The sequence below is a fragment of the Cataglyphis hispanica genome, chromosome 4 (genome assembly GCF_021464435.1).
Source record: "Cataglyphis hispanica isolate Lineage 1 chromosome 4, ULB_Chis1_1.0, whole genome shotgun sequence".
NCBI lineage: Eukaryota > Metazoa > Arthropoda > Insecta > Hymenoptera > Formicidae > Cataglyphis > Cataglyphis hispanica.
In genome coordinates this window covers 7,776,358-7,801,306 of record NC_065957.1, presented here as the reverse complement: position 1 = coordinate 7,801,306, position 24,949 = coordinate 7,776,358, and the positions used below count along the sequence as shown (strand labels likewise).

Below are 24,949 nucleotides of genomic sequence, written 5' to 3'. Positions count from 1 at the left end.
GAAAATTAATATCTGCTAAAGTGCTCTTCAAAGTTAACTGTAATTAATTTTAATTATAATGTAATATCAGTGTAGGAAAAAATTCTTAATTGAGAGAGAGAAAGACGATATTTTATAAAACACATACAAGAAACGATATGACATTATCGATGAATTATCGGTATATTCATTGCCTGCATGCACAATTGTCGATAATTAGCGTGATCGATACAATCGTCGCATTATTAAAATTTCAAAATTTCGTTCGCCAAACCGAATCGATTGTAGGAAAGAGACGCAGCAATTGACAGGAATTTCGTGCATTTCCGCGGAATAACTGGCGGTTCAAACGGCAAACCTACGTACATATGCATGTGTATTTGTGTTACATTCGAAAAATATCAAATGCGCGATCATGTATGAAATTAGCGAGTCAGACAGGATGTGAACACGCGCGCGAGATAGAATGTCATACATTTGAACGAGAGCTGTGACGATCTTAGACGTTCGCGATTACGTTCCGGCATTACGCGGGACGGGAGAGGACACGCGCGTCGCGAGAGATAGTGATATGTAAGGCTATTCAATTCGTTCAATCTCATAATTCAATCGCGTTCCTCGACGAAATCGCGAAAAAAGAAAAAATGTCGCTGCTGCGTCGAAATGTTATTTAAAATCGGTGCGAGCTCTGATAAGTCGCGACAAGCGATCGGCAACACGTCCTTCGCGATGCCGAGCGAAAGCAACGAAAAGTGAAGATGTCACCGTTTCGCAGAAAGAAATCTGGGAGATCCTTCCCCGTGAAAGTATGCACCCTGGACGCGGAGCTCGAATTCAATCTGGAGGTGATGTGCAGTCATATCGTGACTTGGTAGATGTCCTCGCCTATTGACGCAATTTTTTGTGCTACAGTGGAGATCTACAGGTAGGGATCTATTCGACCTGGTGTGCCGCACGATAGGATTGAGAGAAACGTGGTACTTTGGACTCCAGTACGAAGACTCGAAGGGTTTTATCTCTTGGCTAAAACTAGATAAGAAAGGTGATTATAATCGATTGTTGTTTTTGCTTGACATCTGGAGTGTTACATGACATTGAATGTGTTTGTTGTAATGACGCTGAACTGATTACAGTACAGGATCAGGGCATTTCCCAGCAACCAACGACGCCGTTCATGTTCTTGGCGAAATTTTATCCTGAAGATGTAGCCGAAGAACTTGTGCAAGAAGTGACTCAACATTTGTTTTTCTTACAAGTGAAGCAAGCTATACTATCTATGGACATTTATTGCCCACCTGAAGCTTCCGTGTTACTTGCTTCTTATGCTGTCCAAGCAAAGGTATCTTCTTATAATAATTTACAAGGAAAGCTTCTTATATGATTTATAAAATTAATTTTAAATACAATAGATAAATATATTTTAAATGAATCATGGACTTGTGTCTCTGAAATTGTGGTGATCTGAAATTTTTATATGTACAAGATATATAAGATGTAGAGAATGTAAAAAATGATTTTATACTTATATGTGATATTTTTTTGAATATGATTAAAATATATTGGAAATCTATCTAAACATTTTAAAATCATATTTGTTAAGTTATATACATTTTGGATCATAATATCAGCTGCTTAGACGAGAGATGGATCAAGTCCAAAACTTGTAGCAGACCCATTAAATAGAATTCTATTTATAAAGCAAATAAACTTTTGCAGTTAGGGATCTACTGTATCATTAGATATTTTATATATAAATATTATAGTGTATTAACTATATTTTAAAATTTAAATATATTGTTAAAAAAATTAATTTTATGTATAAAAGATGTGTAAAATGAAAGATGAATAATTAAAATAATTTATCATTAATTGTGTCTGTAGTAATAAAAGATTTTGTAAATTTTATTTTAATTTTTAGTATGGTGATTATGATGAAGTTTCATATCGCCCTGGAATGCTTGCCAGCGAAGACTTGCTTCCACAGCGAGTTATAGATCAATACCAAATGACTCCAGAAATGTGGGAAGACAGGATAAAGATTTGGTATGCCGATCATCGTGGCATGTCTCGCGACGAAGCAGAAATGGAATATCTTAAGATTACTCAAGATCTCGATATGTATGGTGTAAACTATTTTCCTATTAGTGTAAGTGTTAAGATGTCAGTTGATAAACTCTGCATTGATTATTTTTATCTTAGTTTTTAAATTTACATTACTTGCATTATTATTAAGAGAAAAACTTGATTCATTCTTAATGTAAGTTCTTGCTTTATAGAATAAGAAGGAGACGGATCTTTGGCTTGGAGTAACAGCACTGGGATTGAATATCTATGAGAAGGAAAACAAACTAGCACCGAAGACTACATTTCAATGGTCGGAAATTCGTCACATCAGCTTTGATGACAAGAAGTTTGTAATCAAAACCGTGGAGAAAACGTCACCAAACTTCGTGTTCTTCTCGCAGAAAGTTCGCATGAACAAATTGGTAAAGAAACAGTCAGATGTTGCCAACTGGGTGAAGAATTTGATAGCTTTAGGGTTGGACGAACATAATAGTGACAAAGCTGCTCACATATTATTTGTTAAGATCCTGGACCTGTGTATTGGCAACCACGATCTGTACATGAGGAGGCGCAAACCGGACTCCATGGAGGTTCAGCAGATGAAAGCGCAGGCCAAGGAGGAAAAATCGAGGCAAGTAAATGCATACTCTTTTATAAAACTAGTTTGTTTTGATGCGAGAGATGTTTTTCATATTTGTATCTGAAATGATATTTGATTGATTCATAATCTCTCATTGTCCGAGTTTTTTAATTAATATAATGTAATTTGGAATTTAATAAATGCCATCTGATTATATGCTTCATAAAACAATGAAAAAATTGTTATATTTTCCATAGGTTAATAATTTAATTGCTAATCAAATTGGAAAATCAAATTATTTTTACCTTTAGGATTATAATTATGGACAATATGTGTACAAGAAAAGTAGAAAAATAAATTTAATGTAAGATAATAAACTTAAATTTAATATGCTTTTTTTCTTTATTTTTTTATAGCGATGCAGCAACGATTTAATAATTGCCAGAACTTAACATGCTTTGAGTAACATAGTGTAATATTATATTTGTTGTATGACAAACTTTTTAAGCACATTAATTAGTTAATTTCTTGACTCAAGAAATTTTTTATTTTGCAACTAATGAGTTTGCTTAAAAATTTTGTCATACGACAAATGTAATATTACCTTAAATTTTAAAATGTTCCACAAATTAAAATGGTTAATAATCTATGAAGGTAATAAATATAGATTGAATAATTCTTGTTTGGATATTGAAAAAAGTTTATTAAAATACAGCTTTTCTAATCTTTCTTATATTCAGCCATTATATTTCTAACAAAACAACAAAACAAAATATGCTTTTCTTTCTTTTGCCAATTTTATAGGAAGCGATATTTAGACATGTGTTTTCGACACTGTGTTCTTTTTATATATGTATATATTAAGGTTAGTAAATAATTATTTATGCAGTACTCTTACACATATATTTTAACAAACTAATCAAAAAATTACAGAAAATAGAACTCTTTTACAGAATTTTTAGATAATTTTTAAATATATAAATAACATGTATATTATATAGGTATAAAATATAAGTGTAAGATACATATTTTCTAATCATTTATATTATTATTTGAAGCTTCTTTGCAAATAATTATGATATTATTAGGAGACAAATTGAGAGAAACAAATTAGCACGAGAAAAACAATTGAGAGAAGCAGCAGAGAGGGAAAAGGCTGCGATGGAGCATCGACTTTTACAATACCAAGAGGAAATACGTCTTGCAAATGAAGCTCTTGTAAGATATGATTGTATATATGTAAGGATATAAAAAATATAACAACTATAAATTAAATAAAAATATGAACTAATCTATATTATATTAAAATGATACTGTGTTTTTTATAGAGAAGATCTGAAGAGACTGCAGATCTTTTAGCTGAGAAAAGCCGCGTAGCCGAAGAAGAAGCAATGCTTTTAAGTCAGAAAGCATCAGAAGCAGAACAAGAAATTACGCGTATACGGCTGAATAATATGAAGACTGAAGAAGAGAAGGTCCACTTAGAACGAAAGACCAGAGAGGCTGAATTATTAACAGAAAGACTGGTCCAAGAGTCGGAGCGCAGAGCTGCTGAAGCGGAAAGATTAAAGGACGAGCTGTTACGTGCAAGAGTCGCCGAGAAAGAAGCTAAAGAGAAGCTGCTGGAATTCCTCAGTAGAAACGCCTACATACCCGCTACCATAACGGTAAGTACTAATTTTTATTTAAAAACAGAGTGATATATAGAAAGATGTATTCAGCTATTTATATAACGCTTAGTCATATATAAGTTTGACTTATACATTGTTTGTTTAACTTGTTGATAGCCTGTGCCAAATCTATTTCCCTCGACGCAAGTGCTTCCATCAGATCTACAGGCAGATCTTCAAACTCTGCAGTTGGACGCAGAACCTCTACCACCTGATTTAACATCTTATGATCTTATTGGCGATGGAGACGTTGATCAACTTTCATTAGAAATTGAAAAGGAACGAAGTGATTATTGGGAGAAAAGTAAAAATTTGCAGGAACAGCTACGGGAGTTACGTTCCGAAATTGAAGTTTTGAAAGTCGGTGAGAAGCAGAGTGAATTAGATCAACTGCATGAGGAACAAGTTCGACTTGGTGAGAACAAATACAGCACACTGAAAAAGGTGAAATCCGGATCTACTAAAGCTAGAGTCGCCTTCTTTGAAGAATTGTAGTTTTTGAAAAACAAAAAAAAAACAATTGTTGATAGACACCCATTGAATGTATGACTAGTAGTCATATAGTAATTGAATTTCGAAAAATAAGATCATACAGACATACGTACATATGTAATACTCAAAAATGTACTATATCACAGAGTGTTCCATCCAGCTGCATCAAATAATAACTAACAGATTTCTCAATGAAATTGAATTTTTTAACAAAAATCTCTTATTAATATAAAAATTGAATATTGAATTTACATATTACAAATTACAAAACATTCCAATACAAATATATAAGCACAAAAAATATTAAGAGTGAGTGCTAGGAATCTAACCCTGCTATTACTTTTACCAATAAGCTAGCTAATTTAGACTTTATGTATTAATTCTTGATTCTTTCAGTCATTTATATGTATTCAAATGAGGCTACATCTCTACTTCGATTTTTTTAATTTTAAGTGTTATGATAACAATTTTAAGTGTTATGATAACAAATTTTTTGAAATTATTTTAATTTAATATAACAATGGAATACTCTGTATATAGAATATGTACATTTTATGCTATTATGATACAAAATTTTAGATAAATTTGCATATAAATATTTAGTTGACTTGCATATATGAATATACTGCATATTTGCGAACAAATCAAAATAAATTTATTATTTTCATATTTTACATTAAAAACAGATTCATATATACACATATATTTGTTTCACCGTGTATTATAAATTCCAGTAGACACATAAATGTTTCGACATTATATGGGCATATATATTAAAATTAAATGTGCAGGCATATAATTATGATAGTTTTTGTTACTCTAATTGGATTAATTAATCCCTGTAGATAAATTTATAATAATTTGGAAACGACAAGCTATGTTTTCATTAAAAATATGTAATCATTTCTGACAATTTATATCATCTCACTGACTCATTAAAGTTATAAATTTAACATGTTCAATCCTGCCAAATTGATATTTAACTAAATATAGTTACCTGTTCCTTTTTTCATATAAATAGAGCAATTTAAATATAAGAAATATATAAAATATAGGGATTTTCAATAAGACAAGAGACATCAAGGATGGACTACCTTGTCAATCATATATGATTAACAAAATGTAAATGAAAATTTATCTGTCAAGCTTGTGACTGATGTGGCAATCAATGTGTTAATAAGTAGGCACAACATATATACATATATATATATATATATATATATATATATATATATATATATATATATATATATATATATATATATATATATATATGTATGTATGTATGTATATATGTTGTGCCTACTTATTAACACATTGATTGCCACATCAGTCACAAGCTTGACAGATAAATTTTCATTTACATTTTGTTAATCATATATGATTGACAAGGTAGTCCATCCTTGATGTCTCTTGTCTTATTGAAAATCCCTATATTTTATATATTTTTTTATATTTAAATTGCTCTATTTATATGAAAAAAGGAACAGGTAACTATATTTAGTTAAATATCAATTTGGCAGGATTGAACATGTTAAATTTATAACTTTAATGAGTCAGTGAGATGATATAAATTGTCAGAAATGATTACATATTTTTAATGAAAACATAGCTTGTCGTTTCCAAATTATTATAAATTTATCTACAGGGATTAATTAATCCAATTAGAGTAACAAAAACTGTCATAATTATATGCCTGTACATTTAATTTTTAACAATATAAACATGATTAGATACATTTATCACTGTTTTAAACATATATAATTATATTTTATACAGGCTGTACATGGAATATATACAATGTTTTATATATAATATATTCTAATTATAAACACACACACACACACACACACATATACACTTGTGTGCGTGTATACATAAGAAATTCCTTTGTGGATTTTTTTTTTTTTTTTTCTTCTTCTTCATCTTCATCCGAGTCAAACCTACATGTTATCTGTGATTCATATATACATATTGTTATAAACATTGGGTTACTCTATTTTCGAGGTATTCGCAAATATCATATTGAATTAAGATTTAAACACATATACACTTTAACTGCCCATATTAATCGAGTTGTGCCTTAAAATTATCGTGTTATGTGTCCATGTATAAAATCAATAATTTGAGTGTTGTATTATTATTGTATATGGATACATTAGATACAATGAAAAATAATATGGATCAGTATTGTGTATGACATAAGAAAATATTTACATCTGTAAATATTGTGGTTTCAAACTACCTGCTATTAATCGCTATTAATCAGTTTTGAAATTTGCATTGAGCATATTTTCCTTATTTTTTATTTAAAATTAGAATAGAAAAAAAAATTATATTAATTGGTACTTTTTGTAACGCTCAGTATTTTAGATATGATTATTAATAAGTACTGATGCTTGAATCTTATATGATATGATTACATTCTTTTATCATCGCGCGACAATCGTATATATATATATATATATATACTATACATATATATATATATATATATATATATATATATATATATATTGATACCAGTGTATCTATCAAATAGTAAATATTCCCATTATATTTTTGGATTTATATTTATATTAGTATTTAAATAAATTTTAAGTTGAAACTTATTCAAATATGAAGAGGAATTGACATTTCATTGCGCATAAAAACAATTGCTTTAAACTACTAGAAACTAGTGTATTTTTAAGAAAAAATGTGCCTTATTATTGTATTATTTTAGGTAGTATTTTAATTTTTTAGATAGTGATTTGTACATAATATGCAATAGTCACTATAAGCATTTTAATTATATTAGGAGCTCGATATTAAAAAGACGACCACATTTAAATTATGTATAAATCTCTTGGAATGTTATTCATTATTCTTCAATTCATTGTATGTTTTATTGTGTCGCTATTTAATTGTGTAACTCTACAATAATGATATAAATCTTTAAAAATCTAAGCTATATTATTTTCTCCATATTTAAGCTTGTAAAGACTATAAGTATATATATTAGTAACTGATTATAAAAGTATCATTTATGCTGCAGTGTCATAAAAAAAATAAAATGTTATTTTGAGAAAAATGTTAATTTTTTTCTTCTACAAATATATATATAAATGTAATTCAATATCGCATGCACAAGTAATTTTCTAAAACAATATGTTATATTAGTTTTATAAACATGGCAATCAGTGTTTATTCTTCGATTTTGTTTCTCTTTGCACATTTTATATATAATACATTTCATTATAAATAGTATAAATTATGTATTTTTTATACATATATATATTTTATTCTATATATAGACGTATTAAATCATCTTCTTTGGCAGGATAATGTGTTACTGGGCATCTCTTGTTTTTCTGTATTTCCAATAAAATACATTGATAGCAAAAAACATAACTGAAAAATTAAATTAACTTAACTCATTATTTTGTTTAAAAATAAGATAATAAAGGTATATCAATAGGTGTTATCCACACACTTACCCAGATACCATAAGCACTGTATGTATATGATGAGGTTTGTGACAAAGTGGACAGATTCCTTTATATCGCTGTGCAACATTCGGCACCTATTGGGACAATATTATATTATTCATGGTAAACTAAATTATTTATTTGATTTTATATGATGCATTTAATTATATGCTGATTTATATAATTTATTTTTACTTTTGGAGGTGGCGGAGCTGGAAGACTCATGATGTCCATATTGTAATTTTCTTGGGTCCACCATGAGAGAAATTGTAAGAGAAAAGCTCCCAATTCAAGGGATCCAGTGACAAATCTTTGAAATATGTTCCATCCATCGCCAATGGTGAATGAATTGTATTTTATCTTCCTCAATAATTCTGTGATAGTGAGAGCATTGTGTGGATCGGCATATGTCAGTGTAACAGACAGTAATCTTAGCAAAGGTGATGGATACACTGATTTTTGCGATATGTAAAGTATGTAATTATACAGTACGAGCGATTCGTACGTTATAAAAAGAATTGAATGTCCTTTAACAATGTATTTACGAAAGAATTTTTGCCCCCTCTGAATTAATATATTTAATATTATTAGCGAGTTATTGCACAATACATATTTAAAGAGATGATGATTCTTAAATATATTTTAAACTTACCTCTCTTGATATATCTCTACCATTTACTTCTTCGAGTTGATATCTCAAACTGAGTTGTGCAAGTTTATTTTTTAGATATGGAAATATTACAATCAATATCAATGACAGTATTTGTTGCTTATATGATAAGCTTCCTTTGAGTTTAGAATCGACTACTGCAACACGTTTCAAACCATAAAATGTTTCAGAAAACGATGCGGCTGAAAACAATTATGTGATGAAAAAAAATTTTTGTTTCTACAGAAAAGATTGTATAAATTACAGCAAAATATTATTATTAACAATTATCAAATATGTTATTACAAGAGTACTTACAATATTTCTTTAGATAATATCGTTGAAGGAATATATTAAAAATTAAATAACCTTCGTCTGCCCATTGAAGAATATGTCCATATCTTTCAGGATTAAAAGAAACGAGAAACTAGAATAAAAATTTAGTAAAAAGTTTATATATATTTTAAGTTTAACATGAATATAATTCACATGTACAAGATTTTAACAAGAAATATAAAACATTATTATTAATTACTATTCAATAAAATCTACATGTGAAATATATTTGCAAATTTATATGTTTGCTGAATCATATTTCAGAATGTTTTTTTTTTAAGAAACATATATTTGCTATGTATGGAAAATAGATATAATTCTCTTATAAACAATGATTGAAAGGAATAATCACATTGTTCGAAAAATATTTCAAAACAACATAATGTACCGAAAGGATCTTTTTAAAAGCTGGATCGAGGGTAGACGCGAGAGATTCTTGCGCAATAATTTCAAAGATAGAAGGCCTGATGTATGCAGTTCCAGTCAAATGAGCACCTTTCTCTGCCATCTCTCGTTTGTACACGCATGTACACGTCGAGATCTATCTTTAGATTCAATCTGTTTGTCGAAGTATTAACTTCGCGCCGATCTGAAATATATTATCTGTTGATGATTTCACCGTTTCTTTCGGAATAACTTAGTCTTGAAGTTAATGCAACGTTTCTTTTCCACATGTTGATCATGCTTTCGTAACAGCTACAAAGTCCATAATTTTTATTATATATTCCATATTATTATATATTCTTATTATATATTCTCTTCGCGGCAAATATTTAGAATAGATGGACGTGGACAAAAATCCGTCCACGCGTTCTTTTCGCATATGTAACGAAAATGTTAAATTAGAGTCTCGATATCGCATTTTTTTTTCTTTTTTCTTAGACAGAGCTTCCAACTTTGACAGTTATCTCGCACACATTTATATCTATACTTTTTTTTTATTTATTATTCTTCCTTTTAAATAAAATTATATATTATCTTTAAAGTTCTTTAAAGGTCTTCTTTTTTTAACCAATTCTAAATACAATCAGATCTGTTCGCTTCTATTATAGAGGATATGTGAATATTAACGGGTTGACACAAATTTTACAAAGAAATGAACTTTCTTTATTTTGTTTCTAAGATGCGCCATTAAAATAAATATAGGCTTGTTCTTTATACCTGAATTGGCTGCACTAATTCAGAGTGTATCTTTTTCTCTCACATTGGAAAGAGTAAAGCGGGGAGCACACACTTTTGCATAAGCGCATAACAATAAGCATAAGGAAATTGATTGGTTCATTTTCTTTGCATACATTTGTGGATCCAATCAATTTCTTTATGTTTATGGTATGCGCTTATGCAAAAGTGTGTGCTCCTCGCTTAAGATAAGCTCTGAACTATTCAGTTCAGTTTGTTCAGTTATAGGGCGCGTTCAGAAAATACAACCGTTGAGCATTGTCTTGTCAACACTCGACGTTGATTTGTTGGTTCTAGAAGTAAGAACCAATCACGTTCGATTGCTACTCAACGATTGTGACTTTTAAACGCATCCATAAAGAACATAAGGGATCTGTGCTTTACAGCTGAACTGGCTGCACTAGTTCAGAGCTTATCTTTCTCTCTCTAATATGGAGAGAAAAAGATAAACTCTGACCTAGTGCAGCCAGTTCAGCTGTAAAGAACAGATCGTAGAACAGATTACAAGATAAATTTAAATCGGGTGAACATGTCACCGATGCGAGAAATTTTGCGCGATTCCAGCGGCGATTCTGGTATGTAAATATTGATTTCTACTTTTGCACTGTTCCTTTGTATATTCTTCATGTCTATAAATCTAATGTTAATGATGTAAGGGAAGCAGTTAATTCCGTAACTTTTGAGGTTATGTCGAAAATCATGTTCTGATTCCATGGTTTTGTTTTTTTAGGTTCCGAGTCCGATAACGCTTCCGCATCATCGAGATCTAGTCGTAGCGGTAGTCGAGCATCGCAGGCTCCGGTACAAACATCCAACAATGCCAGGAGCGAGCACTCCGAGGATGAAAATGGCGCGCCGGCTTCGCCCGCGTCGAACGTCAGCCGCGCATCGAGATCTACCGTCGAGTCCAACAAGCCGGATGGCAGCCGCAAATCTGAGAGCCCGTCGGGCGGATCTGGCTCGAGACGTTCGAGTGTTGGTTCCGTTCAAAGCGAAAAATCTGCTTCCGCGAGATCTAGGAGTGGCAGTCCAAAATCGGTAGCTTCCAACAGTTCGATAGATTCGCAGAAGTCACCCAGATCGCGATCGCCGTCACCGCGCGGTAGCGTACGTTCTTCTAGTCCAAAGTCACCTGTCAGTTCAAGATCTGCCCATTCAACGGAAAGGAAGTCTAAGACTCCAGCTTCTCCCGCATCCAATGCATCAGATTCGCCAAAAAGTCGCCGATCTAGAAGCGTTTCCTCGCAAAGAAGTAATAAATCGGCGGGTTCCGCCAGTCCAGCGGAAAGGCGCTCGAATTCTTCCGCGTCCTCGAGAAAGTTTGACGAATCGGTGGAAAGAGCAGGTTCTGAAAAATCTGATAATAAGAAATCAAGATCCAAGAGTCCGAAAAACGATAAGAGCGATAATGAATCAAACAAGTCCTTTAAACAAACAGGTTTGTTTTGTTCTATTAGTCTTTATATTTAGAATGTTTTTTTTTTTTTTTTGTGTAAAATCTTTGCAATAAGTTAAAATTATATTTTTATCATATCTAATGTTATGGAATTTATTTTTTGCTTAGATCGAAGTCCAAAATCTGACGAGAGCGATGAAGAACGATCAAAAGTTAAACGACAAAACAGTGGTTCTGCTTCAGGTTCAGATGCAGAAAGAACTGTCAAACGAATTAAACCGATAATAAATTCAGATTCTGAAAACGAGACGGCAGATAAAGAGAACAGCGTTGCTCCAACCGCAGACGCGTTATTCGGTGATGCAAGTGACATTAGCACAGACGACGAAAAGGATAAAAAGGAAGAAGAGAAAGAGAAAGAACGGAGCCATAGCCGGAGTAAGAGTAGAAGCAAAAGTCGTAGCAGAAGTAGAAGTAGAAGCAGAAGTAAAAGCAAAAGCAGAAGCAGAAGCAGAAGTAGAAGTCGAAGTCATAGTCGTGGCAGATCCGAGAGCGGTGGGGAAGGTCCGAGTCATCGTGCCATCATCGAAGATGTAAGTTAATGAAGCAAAACATAGAAAAATAATCTTTACATCCTTTCACAATGAGCTTTCAGGATACGACTTATTTTTAATCCGAGAAAATGAGGTTTGACGAGAAGCGCGAATGTTCTAACGTTAAATATATTTTGCATAGGAAGAAGATAAAGACAAAGAAGAAGAACCAGAACCACCTCCAGAAACTAGAATCGATGTAGAAATTCCGAAAATTACTACCGATCTTGGACGTGAAATTCACTTTGTTAAGTTGCCGAATTTCTTGTCCGTTGAAACAAGGCCATTTGATCATGATACCTATGAGGATGAAATCGATGAGGAGGAAACACTAGACGAGGAAGGACGAGCGCGATTGAAGCTCAAAGTTGAAAATACATTGAGATGGAAAGAAACATTTAACGATGACGGAAAAGTAGTGAAAGAGAGCAATGCGAGATTCATCAAGTGGTCGGACGGTAGCATGTCATTACATCTGGGCTCGGAAATCTTCGACGTATACAAGCAGCCTTTACAGGGCGATCATAACCATCTCTACATTCGTCAAGGTACCGGTTTACAAGGCCAAGCAGTGTTTAGAACAAAATTAACTTTCCGACCACATTCTACCGAATCGTTCACGCACAGGAAAATGACTATGTCTCTGGCTGATAGATCGCAAAAGACGTCTGGTATCAAAGTTCTTTCTCAAGTGGGAATGAATCCAGATCAGAACAGATATGAAATGATAAAAGTATTACAATTTTTTTATGTATTATGTTAAACTGATTTCTGCATACTTTTCCTTCAATATATTATTGTATCTTTCTTCTTTGTTTTAGAAAGAAGAAGAAAAACTACGTATGGCTATGCGAGTCCAAAACAAAACGAAGAAAAGTACTAGTGGTATTAGGAACACTAACCGTACCGCGGGAGCATATAGTGCCGATGCTTATCATGACGATGCTTCCGATGATGAGGGTGCAATCTCTTTGGCAGCCATAAAAAATAAGTATAAAAAGGGAGTCGCAGCAATTCCTTCTAAAGGTCAGTTCTGTGTATTATACTAAAAAAAATAACTTTAAAATGCATCATCTATTTATATCTTTTACATAAAATGTTAAATTGATTTATTCTGTATATTAAAAACAATATTGCGCAATAATTCTTCTGCGATATTTAAAAATTATTGTCTCTCTGCAGCTTCAAATATTTATTCTTCGGATGAAGAAGGATCAGACATTGAAACGCATAGGCCCAAAAAGAATTCTAAAGGAAAGGCACTTAAAGATTCAGATGAAGAATCTAATTCTGAAACATCTGCAGGAAGTGGTGGAGATGATAATCAAGTTGACGATGCAAGTGATTAAAATGTATACATACTTTAAAATTTAGTAAATAAAAATCTTTATATGATAATGTAAGGCAAACCATTCCATACATACTAGTTGTAAATAGTACAAGTATAGATCGTGCCTGATTTATACAATGTAAATATGACAATAATAAATATTATATACGCTTGAAATAGAGATAATATAGTGATAAATTTAAATATAAAATTGCAAGCATATAAAATTGATCTGTTTTAGTATATCAAAACATGATTTAAAATGTGTATATAATTGAAGAATAACGAGATAAAAAATAATGGAATTCACAATTTATAATTAGTAGAAAATCTTTATCTGGGTTTCAATTATTGCAAATAATTGCAAGACTAAGTCAGATTGCAATAACTATTTTTAATTAAAAGTAGTAAGTTTATTTAACATTGCTGCACTTTTGCAATAGTTATATAAAATAAACATTGATCAAGAAATCGAAAATAAAAATTACAATTATAAATGAAAATTATTAAATAATATTCGAGAAAATGCGCCATTTTATCTCACATTGATTTTTACAGCATTCATAAGTTTGCTACATTATTTATTAGAAGAAAATAAAATAAAATTTGAAATTTTGATCAAAATAAGCTGATAAAATTAATAATTTGATTAAAAAGTCGCTTTTTTTAAAACATGACTCATATTTATGGCAAAAATTGTGAAATAACGCACTCAAAGTTTCAAAATGATGGCATCGCATATATAATATTTTATTATATAATATATATTATATAATTGTATATATATTATATAATATACTTTATCTATCATTTAATAATATGTACAACAAAATGAATTTTATTTAAGCTCGCCTAGAGAATCCATTGTTTTCCGCCATAAAATGAATAATTTTATTATGAAGTAAACTGCGCGAATAAGTAGAATCCTTTTGAGAACCTTGTTTTGTGTCATTATAATAAACTATTTGCAATCGACCATCATTAAATTCTATTCTGCTAAGAAATTTCATTGAGATATTTTCTTTTGTGCAAAATATATAATTAGAGAACTAGAGATTGTAGTCTTGGTAATACATATTAAACATCCTCATAAAAATAAGTTTGAATCTCATTGACATAGATAGTGCAGTATTATTTTAACATTAAATGACATAAAATACTTGAAATAGATTTTCTCTTTAACCATGTGTGTTAAAGATACTTTCCGTGAAAAAAAAAAAAATTTTTTTTATTGGTAGGTATATAATCAATATTCTTTATAATATTCACCAATACGAATCAGAGGATGGCCGATTTGACTAGACTACGATCTTAAAGTGATAATTCTCTCTCTCAACGATATTCTATAGAAGCGCTTGGTCATGTCACTCTATGCGTTCGGCCCTATTGTGTTTGTGTTTGGTGTATGTATGTATATTACAGTTTATAAATTCTAATTTAAACTAGGATTCCGCCCTATGTCCCACTGTATCTCAATTCTTGGCCACTTTGTCTGCAGGACTGTTAGCATTGGATTACTATCCATGATACACTTCACAGTGCACTCGAGCAATACCGCTTGTCCCATGTGATACTTCACTCTATTTTCCGGATTGCTACGTTGCAGACCATTGTAGTGATACAAGACGAATGTATCCGGGCACATGCATGGTTCCTCAGGGAAAAATTCATCCATGAACAATGCAAGAAGTATTATTCCTAGATTTTCACTATCCAATTTCCTTCTTATGATATTGACACTGCAATACATTCCACAATTTTCCATGAAAATATTTATCAAATTTAATATACTTTTATATAGCTTTATCAATACAATATCGATATAAATAATCTGCAGAGAAAAAATAAGAGAGAGGAAGAGAGCACATACTATTCTGCATCAGTTACTAGTCCTAATTCCGCCATTACATTTTCCAGTTGATTTGCAGCGATAAAATTATTCCCTTCCGGATCGAAGCGTTTAAAAACTCTTCGCGCTCGTTCCGCTGGTGTTTCCGGACTTACTAATCGCTTCTCTGTGGAGAAGAGCACGGTTAAATGCGTGTCTGATCCCACTACCCAAATTGGATGTGATGGAGACTTTAGAAATGTTCCCACTTCGCAATAACGTAAGTGCTCTAACAGAGTCAAGAATCCCACTTTATTCTGTTTATCTATTCCACGTAACTCTACAAAATATATAATGTATTAATACAGAAAAAAGTTCATTATATGTATAAGAGATACATATAATTACGAGATGTGAATAGTTATATTGTGTTTAAAGAAATACAAAACAGCTCTATCTCACTTAATCCACTAATGTCCTGATCGTGATCCCAAACGTGACTGACTGCTCGGCCAGTGAGCATTAAATTTATTAAATTTTGGCTTCCATATCCATAGGTGGAATCAATCATGGGTTCTATGGGTTCCAACATTTCAAGGCATATTTCCGAAGCTCCTTTTGTACACATCACTGTGTAAAGTAGCAGCAATACACCATACTCATCTTTCAACATTCCAATCCGTTCTGTGAAGAAATCCTCGACATCATCAATGCTTCTTGTAATAAATATCCTGAAATACAATGAGTAAAATATGATTAATGACTAGGTAAAAAATGAAATTTCCATCATTGGTTAAATCTATATATATATATATTTTTTATTTTTTTTCTAGAACATGAACATATGAGCATACCTTAATTGAGAATGAAAAACTTCCGATTCCAATGGCGTTTGTTTTATGACCAAATTAGTTTCATTAATTTGATTAGCTTCGCTAGTATCTTGGGCTAAATTTATTGCGGGCTCTGTCAATTTAGAATTAGAGCTTTCTTTACCAGACACAAAGTCATTGGAATCATTGACATATACTATTGAATACTTGGGATCCTGAACATTAACTGCTTGATTTATAATTTCAATCATAGCTTTTACAAGTAATTGATCACACTTTTTGGACTGGATAGAATTCCAAGTTGTGACATCGCTTTCCAATAGTAATTGTTTCAAGATAAATGCTTGAACCGAGGCTATCACGGCGCAAGGCCCCCCTTCTCTCTGTACAAGTGCGGTAGGTTCATCTATACTGAAGTAAAAGCCTGTATACAAATGATAATTATTATAGATATGCATCCAAGAAAGTGTAAGCTTATAATATTTCATTATGAGATCTCTATGATTCTCTATATTATGTAAAATACACATGTGTATCTTCTCAACATTATTCAGTATTAAATTATCAAATTGATCAATAGGATTGTGAAGCGAGTCTTCGAAGAGACTGCGGAATAACATGAAGGGTATCGTAAAATGTGAATTCTCAAATCGTCTTCAGTGAAAATTATTCAGTGACAATTATCATTGTTCATCGGCCATTACACCGGCGCAATATGACGTGCATGACTTTATGATGGTCATCTGTCTCTAAGAAATACAATCGTCCAAGGGGTAATACTCTTTGCTACCTTGCGCCCATCGCTTAAAAATGTCCTCCTTGACGGTCGAACCCCAGAGGAGGGTTTTAATATTTTTCAGGACCTCGTCGTCGGTTGTGGTGACATTTTCGGCCATTATCTTCCGGATACGCAAAATATACGGGAGATTAAAACGCGCCGTGTACACGAATCTTATCTGGACATGATCATAATACTACTTTCGAATATTTGTACGTTAGCTTCTCGTAGGATCTCGCAACAATTATCGGTCACATACAGTCACACCACCCTGATAACCTATTATGCACAACAGACAACTGCCAAGTACGCCGCCATTTTGAACGAATTTTCCTTTAAGTAAGTTCGCGCTTTAGACCATAGATTTACGAAATTTATAAAGGAGTCTTTTCCGAAGGAAAACTGATAATGGCGATAAGAGACACTACGCTGACAAGCATAAATTGTAATCTTATAGAAATATTTATAGAATTATAGAATTATATGATACTTTTTTTTATCAATGTAATATTTATAGGGACATATGCGGTGCTTTAATATGCGTATTAAAATATCGTCAATTTTCTCTATTTTTACAAAAAAAATTTGCTGACCGCAAAAAATTCATTAAAAGAAATTTCTATTTTCTTCTTTGAATAAATAATAAAAATTAATTTTATAATAATTTTTATAATTCTTTTTATGGCTAATACAATTGTCTAAAGTGGGAATTTACTGTTTATACGCAAAAATGAGTTTTCGCATCCATGTTCACGGCGCTTCTCAAAAGAACGATATATCGAAATATCCGCGGATATGTTCTCTCTTATTATGTATTTGTAATTGACGAGTCATCCTCGAGCCATATAAAGGTAAATCAACAAATATAAAGGTAATATTATACGTATAGAATTCTTTTCAACGCGTATATGTGTGTATCCTAAGCAAGGATGACTTAAGGATGACACATTGACGCGATAACTATTTGTTATTGTTAGAAAATGTAAATATATGCGTGATATTTTGAACGCGAATCATATTTCTTTCGTAGGCAAGAGGGGGGGAGGTGTCTGGCTGTTGAAAAGATTTGTCAAGAATTCTATTTCCATCATTTTAAGATCACTCCGACTAAATTCCAATTAATTTAATCGTAGGACAATCAACATAAAAATTTCTAACGGTATAATTCTCTCGTATATATAATCAATATATAATACAAATTTTTAAATTCTGCTTAAATGAACCAAATATTAAATTGATCGGACTTTGGTCGAAGCCTTAGTTATCTTCTATTTATTTCGTTATTTATATTTAAAAGTTAATACAGCAGAGAGAATTAACGTAAACTTTTCGTTAAAATCGCCTCGCGCGAGTTATAGTTACATATATATAGTCGCAGTATTTGTTGATATGATGAATAATCTTTAACGCTTTATACATTTCATATTTCATTATTGCTCTATTCGTTATTACTCGTAATAGGGCATTCCGAGTGAAAGTCACGGCTTGTAAATCTACGGCGGCAGAGAAGGTAGGCATTCCGTGATGACTCGACGAGCAGGCGAGGATTGGAATTCCGAGGAAAGTATACGGAAAATGTTTCTTTCGCGGAAGAGGGAGAGATAACGGATGTCCTTCAGAGACGCTTTGGAAAGCCCGAAATAATGGAAAACGAAGTCTAATCTAAAGAAACGAATACCTCTCGAGATGATCAGTAAGTCAGTCGACGATCAGTCAGGAGCTTGTGTAAACCGGGACATTGCGGAAAACATGTTTGCGAGATACCTAAAGGCGAGTCAGCGTTTTCCTTTTAAGCTATATATATTTTGTTAATTTTATCATCATACATGTTTTTTTTCTTTTTTGATCGTCATTAATGGATCGCGATTAGCAAAGACGCTTCGCAGAGAAGAAAGACGTGTCGTGGCGACGAAGACACGTAACATTTTATGCCAGACTTGCCGATATTATTTTCTCCTCGAGCACTTTGCTACGCTAATCGCGTAGCATAATTAGATTCTGCCGGGCCTAATGAATCATAACTGCCAGTACGGATTCGCGAGAGTGATCGTATATATACTTTTTACTAGCGAGTTCCGAGATCTTATGATCCTACTTAAAAATAGAATAACGAGGTTTACACGCGAAAGTATGTATGTGTGATTGTAACTTTTGGGAAGTTTGCTCTTTACATTATTATTCTAATTGAAGCAACCGCAGCATTCATATATATAGCGCGATTAAACATTCAAATGTCGTCCCTTCGGTTAATCTTGACCGAGCAAATTTATGTCGAAAGAATACACCGGAAGCACATTTTGCGACGAGTAATGACCTTCCATGCACCGCTTTCGGCTTCAGAAATGATCCATTCATATAATTTCGCCGGCAATTACGGAGTAATATCGGAGAAAAGTATCTTTGTTATATAAGAAACGATCTCTCATTGTCAAGCCGACAAATCGTTCTGCAAGTCGAACGAATGTTTGCAAGCACGTGAATGGATACGTGTAACGCATGCGAGCCTCTAAACACTTGGATGCTTCGGAGAATTTATTCAATTTAACATACACATGCACACACTCGCGGTTACGATCTCTTCTATGTTATTTCTCTATGTGCATATTTTCCAACATACATTTGCGTATTTAGTTAGAGACGCCGTGGTCCATCGCAGATCGGTGAACCACGTCGATTCCGACCTGCTTTCGCTTTTGTGGTGTCGAAAGAATGGAATGAAATGAGTTTAGAATCTATATAAATATACATATATATATTATATATATATTATATATTATATATTATATACTATATATACATTATATATATATATATATATATATATATATATATATATATATATAGGTGTGTGTGTGTGTGTGTGTGTGTGTGTGTGCGTGTATGTGGACATACTCATGAAATCAGTAATGCTCCATCATTTGTCGAGATATTTATTCGTAATTTATGAATATTATCCGGAAGTAATTTAAATACATCCTACGATTTAAAAGTGAAACGCCGGGAATACCAAACGATAAAAGCGGTCTTACGAAACGTCTGTATTAAAGTCTGCTTATCATTTCCTTAGATTACGCCATTACTATTCCTCGGCTGTATCATCGCGCAATCGATCTGTTTAATCGAAGAAACGATGCCAAACGACAAGATTATCAAGGATTATCATGTAGTAACGAAAATGTTATGGTCGGATCCGACGACATTGGATTCTAAGATTATCTTACCGTCGAATTTGGATCAACGAAAGTATCCGATATGGAAGATCCGCATGTATCATGGACTCGAGATAAATCCGCTAGAAATTCGGCCGTTAAAGGAGGACGACGGCGGGGAGAAACTGAGAGGTAAGAGAGAAAGATTTTTCATGCGAAGAGATCGCACCGCCAAGTGAAAATATTATTTCATAAGAATATTTGACCTTATGCAGGCCAGCAAGTGAACACCAGCGACAAGGTTTCACGGCGTGAAGTGCCTCCTGTTAACATGGAGGTCAGCACCGACAGTGGTGACCACCGAGAGCGGAATTACGTCAGGGTCGCGCAAGGTGAAATCTCTCGTGCGACTATCGAAAGGAACCCGCCAACCAAAGAGGAGAAGGAGATCGACCTGAGTTTCCTCGATGACCTTGGCGGTCTAGCTTCCTTTCTGCCTGATGCTGAGAATAGCGATATTCACACGCATCTAAACGAAGAAGCATCTTCTGGCTATAATGGCTTCTTCGACTGGTTTCTTTCGATATTCCGAGGTACTCCTGTCATTGATGAAACAAAAGAGGTCGAGGGTTCATAAATCTGTCGTGTCGATCTCTAGCAATATACTGAATAAACTAGCTAAGACGAAAATGCTGAGACGTCAATATGCTTTTGTACTATCAACGAACGTTGATCCTGAAATTTAAAATTGGATCAATCCAAAGTGACGTTCATATGCGAGATAACCGTTGTACTCTCCATTGAATCATTTCAAGATTCCTTCTCCAATTATTGCATGTAATTATTATCAATCTGTGGAAAATAATCTTGCGCAAATAATGCGCGAAATTAACGCTGCCAATCCACCAATTCGAGATGCCGTCGACTTTCATGGAGAAATGGCGACGTAATTGAAAGTATGATAGAAAGTCAAAACAGTACAATGAAACAGTACGATGTAAGCATTAATTTTGGATATTCGAAGGTCTAGTGATTGAATGATTTTACCGACGAGCCCGCTGCAGGATAATTAACATCTCGATATATAAGTATAGAATTACATGTTATTCAAAATTAATTTAACGCTCGGTTGATAATGAGCCATTTATAGATGTAGACAATGAAGATCTCTTGGTTTCTTAATTACGTAGAATGAAAGCAAATGTAATTAAATAAGAATTTTATCACATGCGATAAAATAAAACATTCTCATCGTGTAAAAACATATATAGTTTTTTTTTTAGTTTTTATATAAGGATAAAACATTTTCAATAAATTATAGATATGTTTACAACACATATTCTTAGATGACAAAATCTTCTATACCAATCTATCCATATATTAAAGTGGCTTATCGCAGCATGTCGTTTGAGAGTTTTCTGATGCTTTCGCAAGTTTCAACAATCTTATGCGCGTATGGTGAAATTTTTACGGTGAAATTTATCCGGTAAATCGGGTATGAGATGGAGGAGCACATTGCCGAACAGGTGTCTCGTTTTTATGATCCGATAATTCGTGATATTCGATATATACATTTATGACATATCATACACCTCTCTCTTTCTCGCTTAACTCGAAGTATCTATATATATATTTCGAATAGATCTTAACGGTATGCGCATACCGCAAAAAGTATGTGTAACGATTCGGTGGAGGAATACACGTAAGAATTATACACAATGAACAATATGTAAGAGAAAAGAAAAAGGAAAACGGGATCGGTCGCATTCACGGAGATTACCGGAGAGAGATTAGGCGAAAGAAGAGATAAGCACCGGAGTAATACATGTTCCGGTTTAGCGGTCCGGTATTCGTTCGCGAGACGTGCGAATCGCGAGGTGTTGGTTTTGCAACGCGGAGCAGTGTGTATGTACTCGTCGTAATTAGTTTGACTTTCACCCATCGCGCTCTACCGTTCGTCCAAGTGGGCGGCCATGGTTGAGGACCTATGAGGCCCGATCGGCCCAATCGAGACTCGTCGATGCGATTTTTCTCACACGGCCAGGAACAGATTTTGAAATCGATACACCGAAGCTACATATATGTATATATTGGCCAAGGGCGCGCGCTAATTTCTCGGCTTTCTTTCTCTTCGAGATAAATATTATTATCTCTATTATTATCATATACATTACGCGCGGGTCACAGATCATGAGGGAGAGCTTCCAGTCCCGTAATCAATATCGTTTAAATGTCGGCGACGTATTAATAGATAGATTATCCCAACAGCCTTGAGAACCACCGTCGAAAGTCTCTTAGATTCTTCAAAGTTTCGAAAGATTAGAGCCCGACCTTATCTAAGAATTTTTGGATCTCTTGCAATTGGTATAAATATCGAAGGGTGGGCGAGAGAGAAGAGAGATGTATAATGCGATTTCGACACTCGAAGACGATTGCACGAGCGTCGTATCACGGAGAAACCTTTAACCGTTTTTATACTCTTAGGACTATTCTTTTGAAATTGCGTGTTACGGATCCTCTGGCAGATATCCAGACGAGCGCGCGTTTAACATTATAATATACTCCTAGTATCTTATTGCGACTCTACGCATTCGATTATGACATCAAAAGCGAAAAGTCGTGTGTATTTTTTGTGAACGATAAATCAAGATAAAACAGTTTGCATTTGAAATAGATTTAGAAAAGATACTATAATGATTATTTTTTTGCTTCGTGAATTAATAATTTTGATTGATTATTTCAAGATTTATATTTTCAGTGAAAATTTCGTTTTGTTCGCTTTTTTGTATTAATGGAAGATAAAAATGTATTTTTCTCTTCCATATCTCATTAATTGTACTATCAAACATTTAAAAACAATTAATTTACGTCGATCGTATTTATAGTGCGAGGAAAAAATTCATTCATAATTCAACGTGGCTACAAAGCGAAAAATCGAAAATCATGTTAAACGAATGTGTTAAAAATACGGGCCTAATTGATCTTAAATATTACAGGTGTATTGGAGGTGTCATGTAGGTGAGAATACGTTTTCGAAGACGGACTCGAACATTACAATAAAAGAAACTCCAGAGGAGTCATCCGAAATTAAGAACAGTTCCAATGTATCCCAGCGACGATCTCTCCTAATCTCTCGGCACCGGTGAAACTGGTCATCTACGACGACTGCGACGACAGCCATTAGTCGCGTAACTTTCGTGCAAAAATCACATAATGTTATTAATTAGAATCGACATTTGCGCGTGACAGGTCCGCCGCTTTCGCGAGGCACTTTGTCGAGGCGCGAATCGATTTTTCCAACTGTGCAGGTACGAGAATAAACATTGAGTAATCGACCTCTTATCTCGAAGGTAAAAGCGAATCGGGTCTTATTGAGCGCGAATTATCGCGCTGATTATATCACTTATAGCTAATTGTTTACGAGCTTCTATTATGATTTCTTGTTTGTAATAACCGAAGAAAATAACCATCGATTAAACACATAGATGAAGGGAAGAGAGAAGAGGGAGATAATCTTAAATCACGCAATCGCTCCACCATCGGGGTGGGCAAAGAGTTACATATAATATACTCGCGACTTACATATAATAATAAATGATTTATGTGCACGCGCGCTAAGAGAACTGCGTCATATCATATACATGTAACATTACACAGCGAGTACATTCACTCGCATCTGAGATGAGAAGCGATGTAAAATTTATGTAGCGTTGGATTTATGCGTTCGCGATTCGCTCTGATACCTTCGCCCTGATATCGTCGCAAAGATGTACTTAGCGATCGCGATAAGGAAAAGAAAAACGGATTCCCACCAGATATCACCGAAACTTAATTCTCTTTGCGAGCTTTCTACGAACGAAACGGAGAATCATATTTCAAATCATCTTTTTTACATATCTGTCGTAAATGAGTATCTGGTCGTATATTTACGCGCGACCCGCATAATTAGAGTATCGAATTTCTTAGATGGATCGATCGAGTTTTTAACATGCTTAATTGATGACAAATTAAGCATATTAATTGAGTTCTTATTATATAGAGCCTTCATATATACGGAATGAATCATTTATTTTTTAGCCGATTGATTTGTACGAAATATGTCAACTTTGTTTTTGAGGAGAATATAATTAAAACAAATTTAATCTACTTTCGCTCTCTTTCGATAGAATATCTACATTTTCAAAAATTTAATGATTATAGAGATCTTATGGCACATTGTTTCAAAGATCTTGAATCTCTTTACAACTGTGTGTGTTTATTTAAATTTAAAGAAATATTTTTTGAAAAATTGCACATTTTTTGGAAAAAGTTTTATAAATTTGTCTTTTCTATAAAGATATGATACCAAAAAAATTGCGCCTATTGAAATAAAAGATTATACATATGTAGTGTAAAATTTGATATATATTCAATTAACTATTGCTTTCATATTGTTATATATATATATATATATATATATATATATATATATATATATATATATATATATGATATTTTGTCACACTTTTAAAAATGTTTGATATAAAAAAATATACATTTTGGACATTCTCTACAAAAATAGATATATATTGTATATAATTTTTTATTTCTAATTGGCATTTTTTACATCATAACTTTTATAAG

The 24,949-nt window shown here is 32.9% G+C and overlaps 5 protein-coding genes across 14 annotated transcripts; 3 read left to right on the top strand and 2 right to left on the bottom strand.

Moving 5' to 3' along the window:
• Nucleotides 1-262: 262 nt before the first annotated feature.
• LOC126849169 (merlin) lies at nucleotides 263-7,734 on the top strand. Of its 4 annotated transcripts, none has more exons than XM_050590781.1 (9): nucleotides 263-824; nucleotides 892-1,021; nucleotides 1,113-1,318; nucleotides 1,898-2,125; nucleotides 2,256-2,465; nucleotides 2,568-2,674; nucleotides 3,712-3,841; nucleotides 3,952-4,290; nucleotides 4,411-7,734. In XM_050590781.1, exons 1-9 carry the CDS (start codon nucleotides 738-740, stop codon nucleotides 4,786-4,788), a joined length of 1,815 nt encoding a protein of 604 aa, XP_050446738.1. In that variant the 5' UTR covers nucleotides 263-737; the 3' UTR covers nucleotides 4,789-7,734. The 4 variants fall into 4 exon arrangements, with proteins under 4 accessions (XP_050446738.1, XP_050446737.1, XP_050446736.1 ...); XM_050590780.1 differs by having other exon boundaries at nucleotides 3,712-3,862; XM_050590779.1 differs by having other exon boundaries at nucleotides 2,256-2,674.
• On the bottom strand, nucleotides 6,711-10,596 carry LOC126849217 (peroxisome assembly protein 12). 3 transcript variants are annotated; one of them, XM_050590872.1, is made up of 7 exons: nucleotides 10,402-10,596; nucleotides 9,629-9,936; nucleotides 9,223-9,331; nucleotides 8,908-9,107; nucleotides 8,451-8,819; nucleotides 8,265-8,350; nucleotides 6,711-8,178 (listed from the first exon to the last, which is right to left on the bottom strand). In XM_050590872.1, exons 2-7 carry the CDS (start codon nucleotides 9,746-9,748, stop codon nucleotides 8,067-8,069), a joined length of 996 nt encoding a protein of 331 aa, XP_050446829.1. In that variant the 5' UTR covers nucleotides 9,749-9,936; nucleotides 10,402-10,596; the 3' UTR covers nucleotides 6,711-8,066. The 3 variants fall into 3 exon arrangements, with proteins under 3 accessions (XP_050446829.1, XP_050446828.1, XP_050446827.1); XM_050590871.1 differs by having other exon boundaries at nucleotides 9,629-9,829; XM_050590870.1 differs by lacking the exon at nucleotides 10,402-10,596 and having other exon boundaries at nucleotides 9,629-10,392.
• Nucleotides 10,597-10,857: 261 nt separating this feature from the next.
• LOC126849163 (another transcription unit protein-like) lies at nucleotides 10,858-13,805 on the top strand. The gene is made up of 6 exons (XM_050590763.1): nucleotides 10,858-10,994; nucleotides 11,150-11,857; nucleotides 11,984-12,408; nucleotides 12,551-13,141; nucleotides 13,230-13,434; nucleotides 13,591-13,805. Exons 1-6 carry the CDS (start codon nucleotides 10,949-10,951, stop codon nucleotides 13,755-13,757), a joined length of 2,142 nt encoding a protein of 713 aa, XP_050446720.1. The 5' UTR covers nucleotides 10,858-10,948; the 3' UTR covers nucleotides 13,758-13,805.
• LOC126849196 (ubiquitin carboxyl-terminal hydrolase MINDY-3 homolog) lies at nucleotides 13,771-17,523 on the bottom strand. Its single transcript, XM_050590821.1, has 5 exons — nucleotides 17,190-17,523; nucleotides 16,421-16,823; nucleotides 16,029-16,297; nucleotides 15,609-15,906; nucleotides 13,771-15,477 (listed from the first exon to the last, which is right to left on the bottom strand). The coding sequence occupies exons 1-5, from the start codon at nucleotides 17,293-17,295 to the stop codon at nucleotides 15,171-15,173; spliced, it is 1,383 nt and encodes a 460-aa protein (XP_050446778.1). The 5' UTR covers nucleotides 17,296-17,523; the 3' UTR covers nucleotides 13,771-15,170.
• Nucleotides 17,524-17,605: 82 nt separating this feature from the next.
• Nucleotides 17,606-24,435, top strand: LOC126849241 (uncharacterized). 5 transcript variants are annotated; one of them, XR_007687378.1, is made up of 5 exons: nucleotides 18,213-18,336; nucleotides 18,639-18,947; nucleotides 20,245-20,518; nucleotides 20,602-21,323; nucleotides 23,323-24,435. XR_007687378.1 is itself a non-coding variant. In XM_050590912.1 (4 exons), exons 2-4 carry the CDS (start codon nucleotides 18,864-18,866, stop codon nucleotides 20,961-20,963), a joined length of 720 nt encoding a protein of 239 aa, XP_050446869.1. In that variant the 5' UTR covers nucleotides 17,606-17,622; nucleotides 18,639-18,863; the 3' UTR covers nucleotides 20,964-21,650. The 5 variants fall into 5 exon arrangements, 4 of the variants coding, with proteins under 4 accessions (XP_050446869.1, XP_050446868.1, XP_050446870.1 ...); XM_050590912.1 differs by lacking the exons at nucleotides 18,213-18,336; nucleotides 23,323-24,435 and adding an exon at nucleotides 17,606-17,622 and having other exon boundaries at nucleotides 20,602-21,650; XM_050590911.1 differs by lacking the exons at nucleotides 18,213-18,336; nucleotides 23,323-24,435 and adding an exon at nucleotides 17,996-18,028 and having other exon boundaries at nucleotides 20,602-21,650.
• The last annotated feature ends 514 nt before the right edge of the window (nucleotides 24,436-24,949 follow it).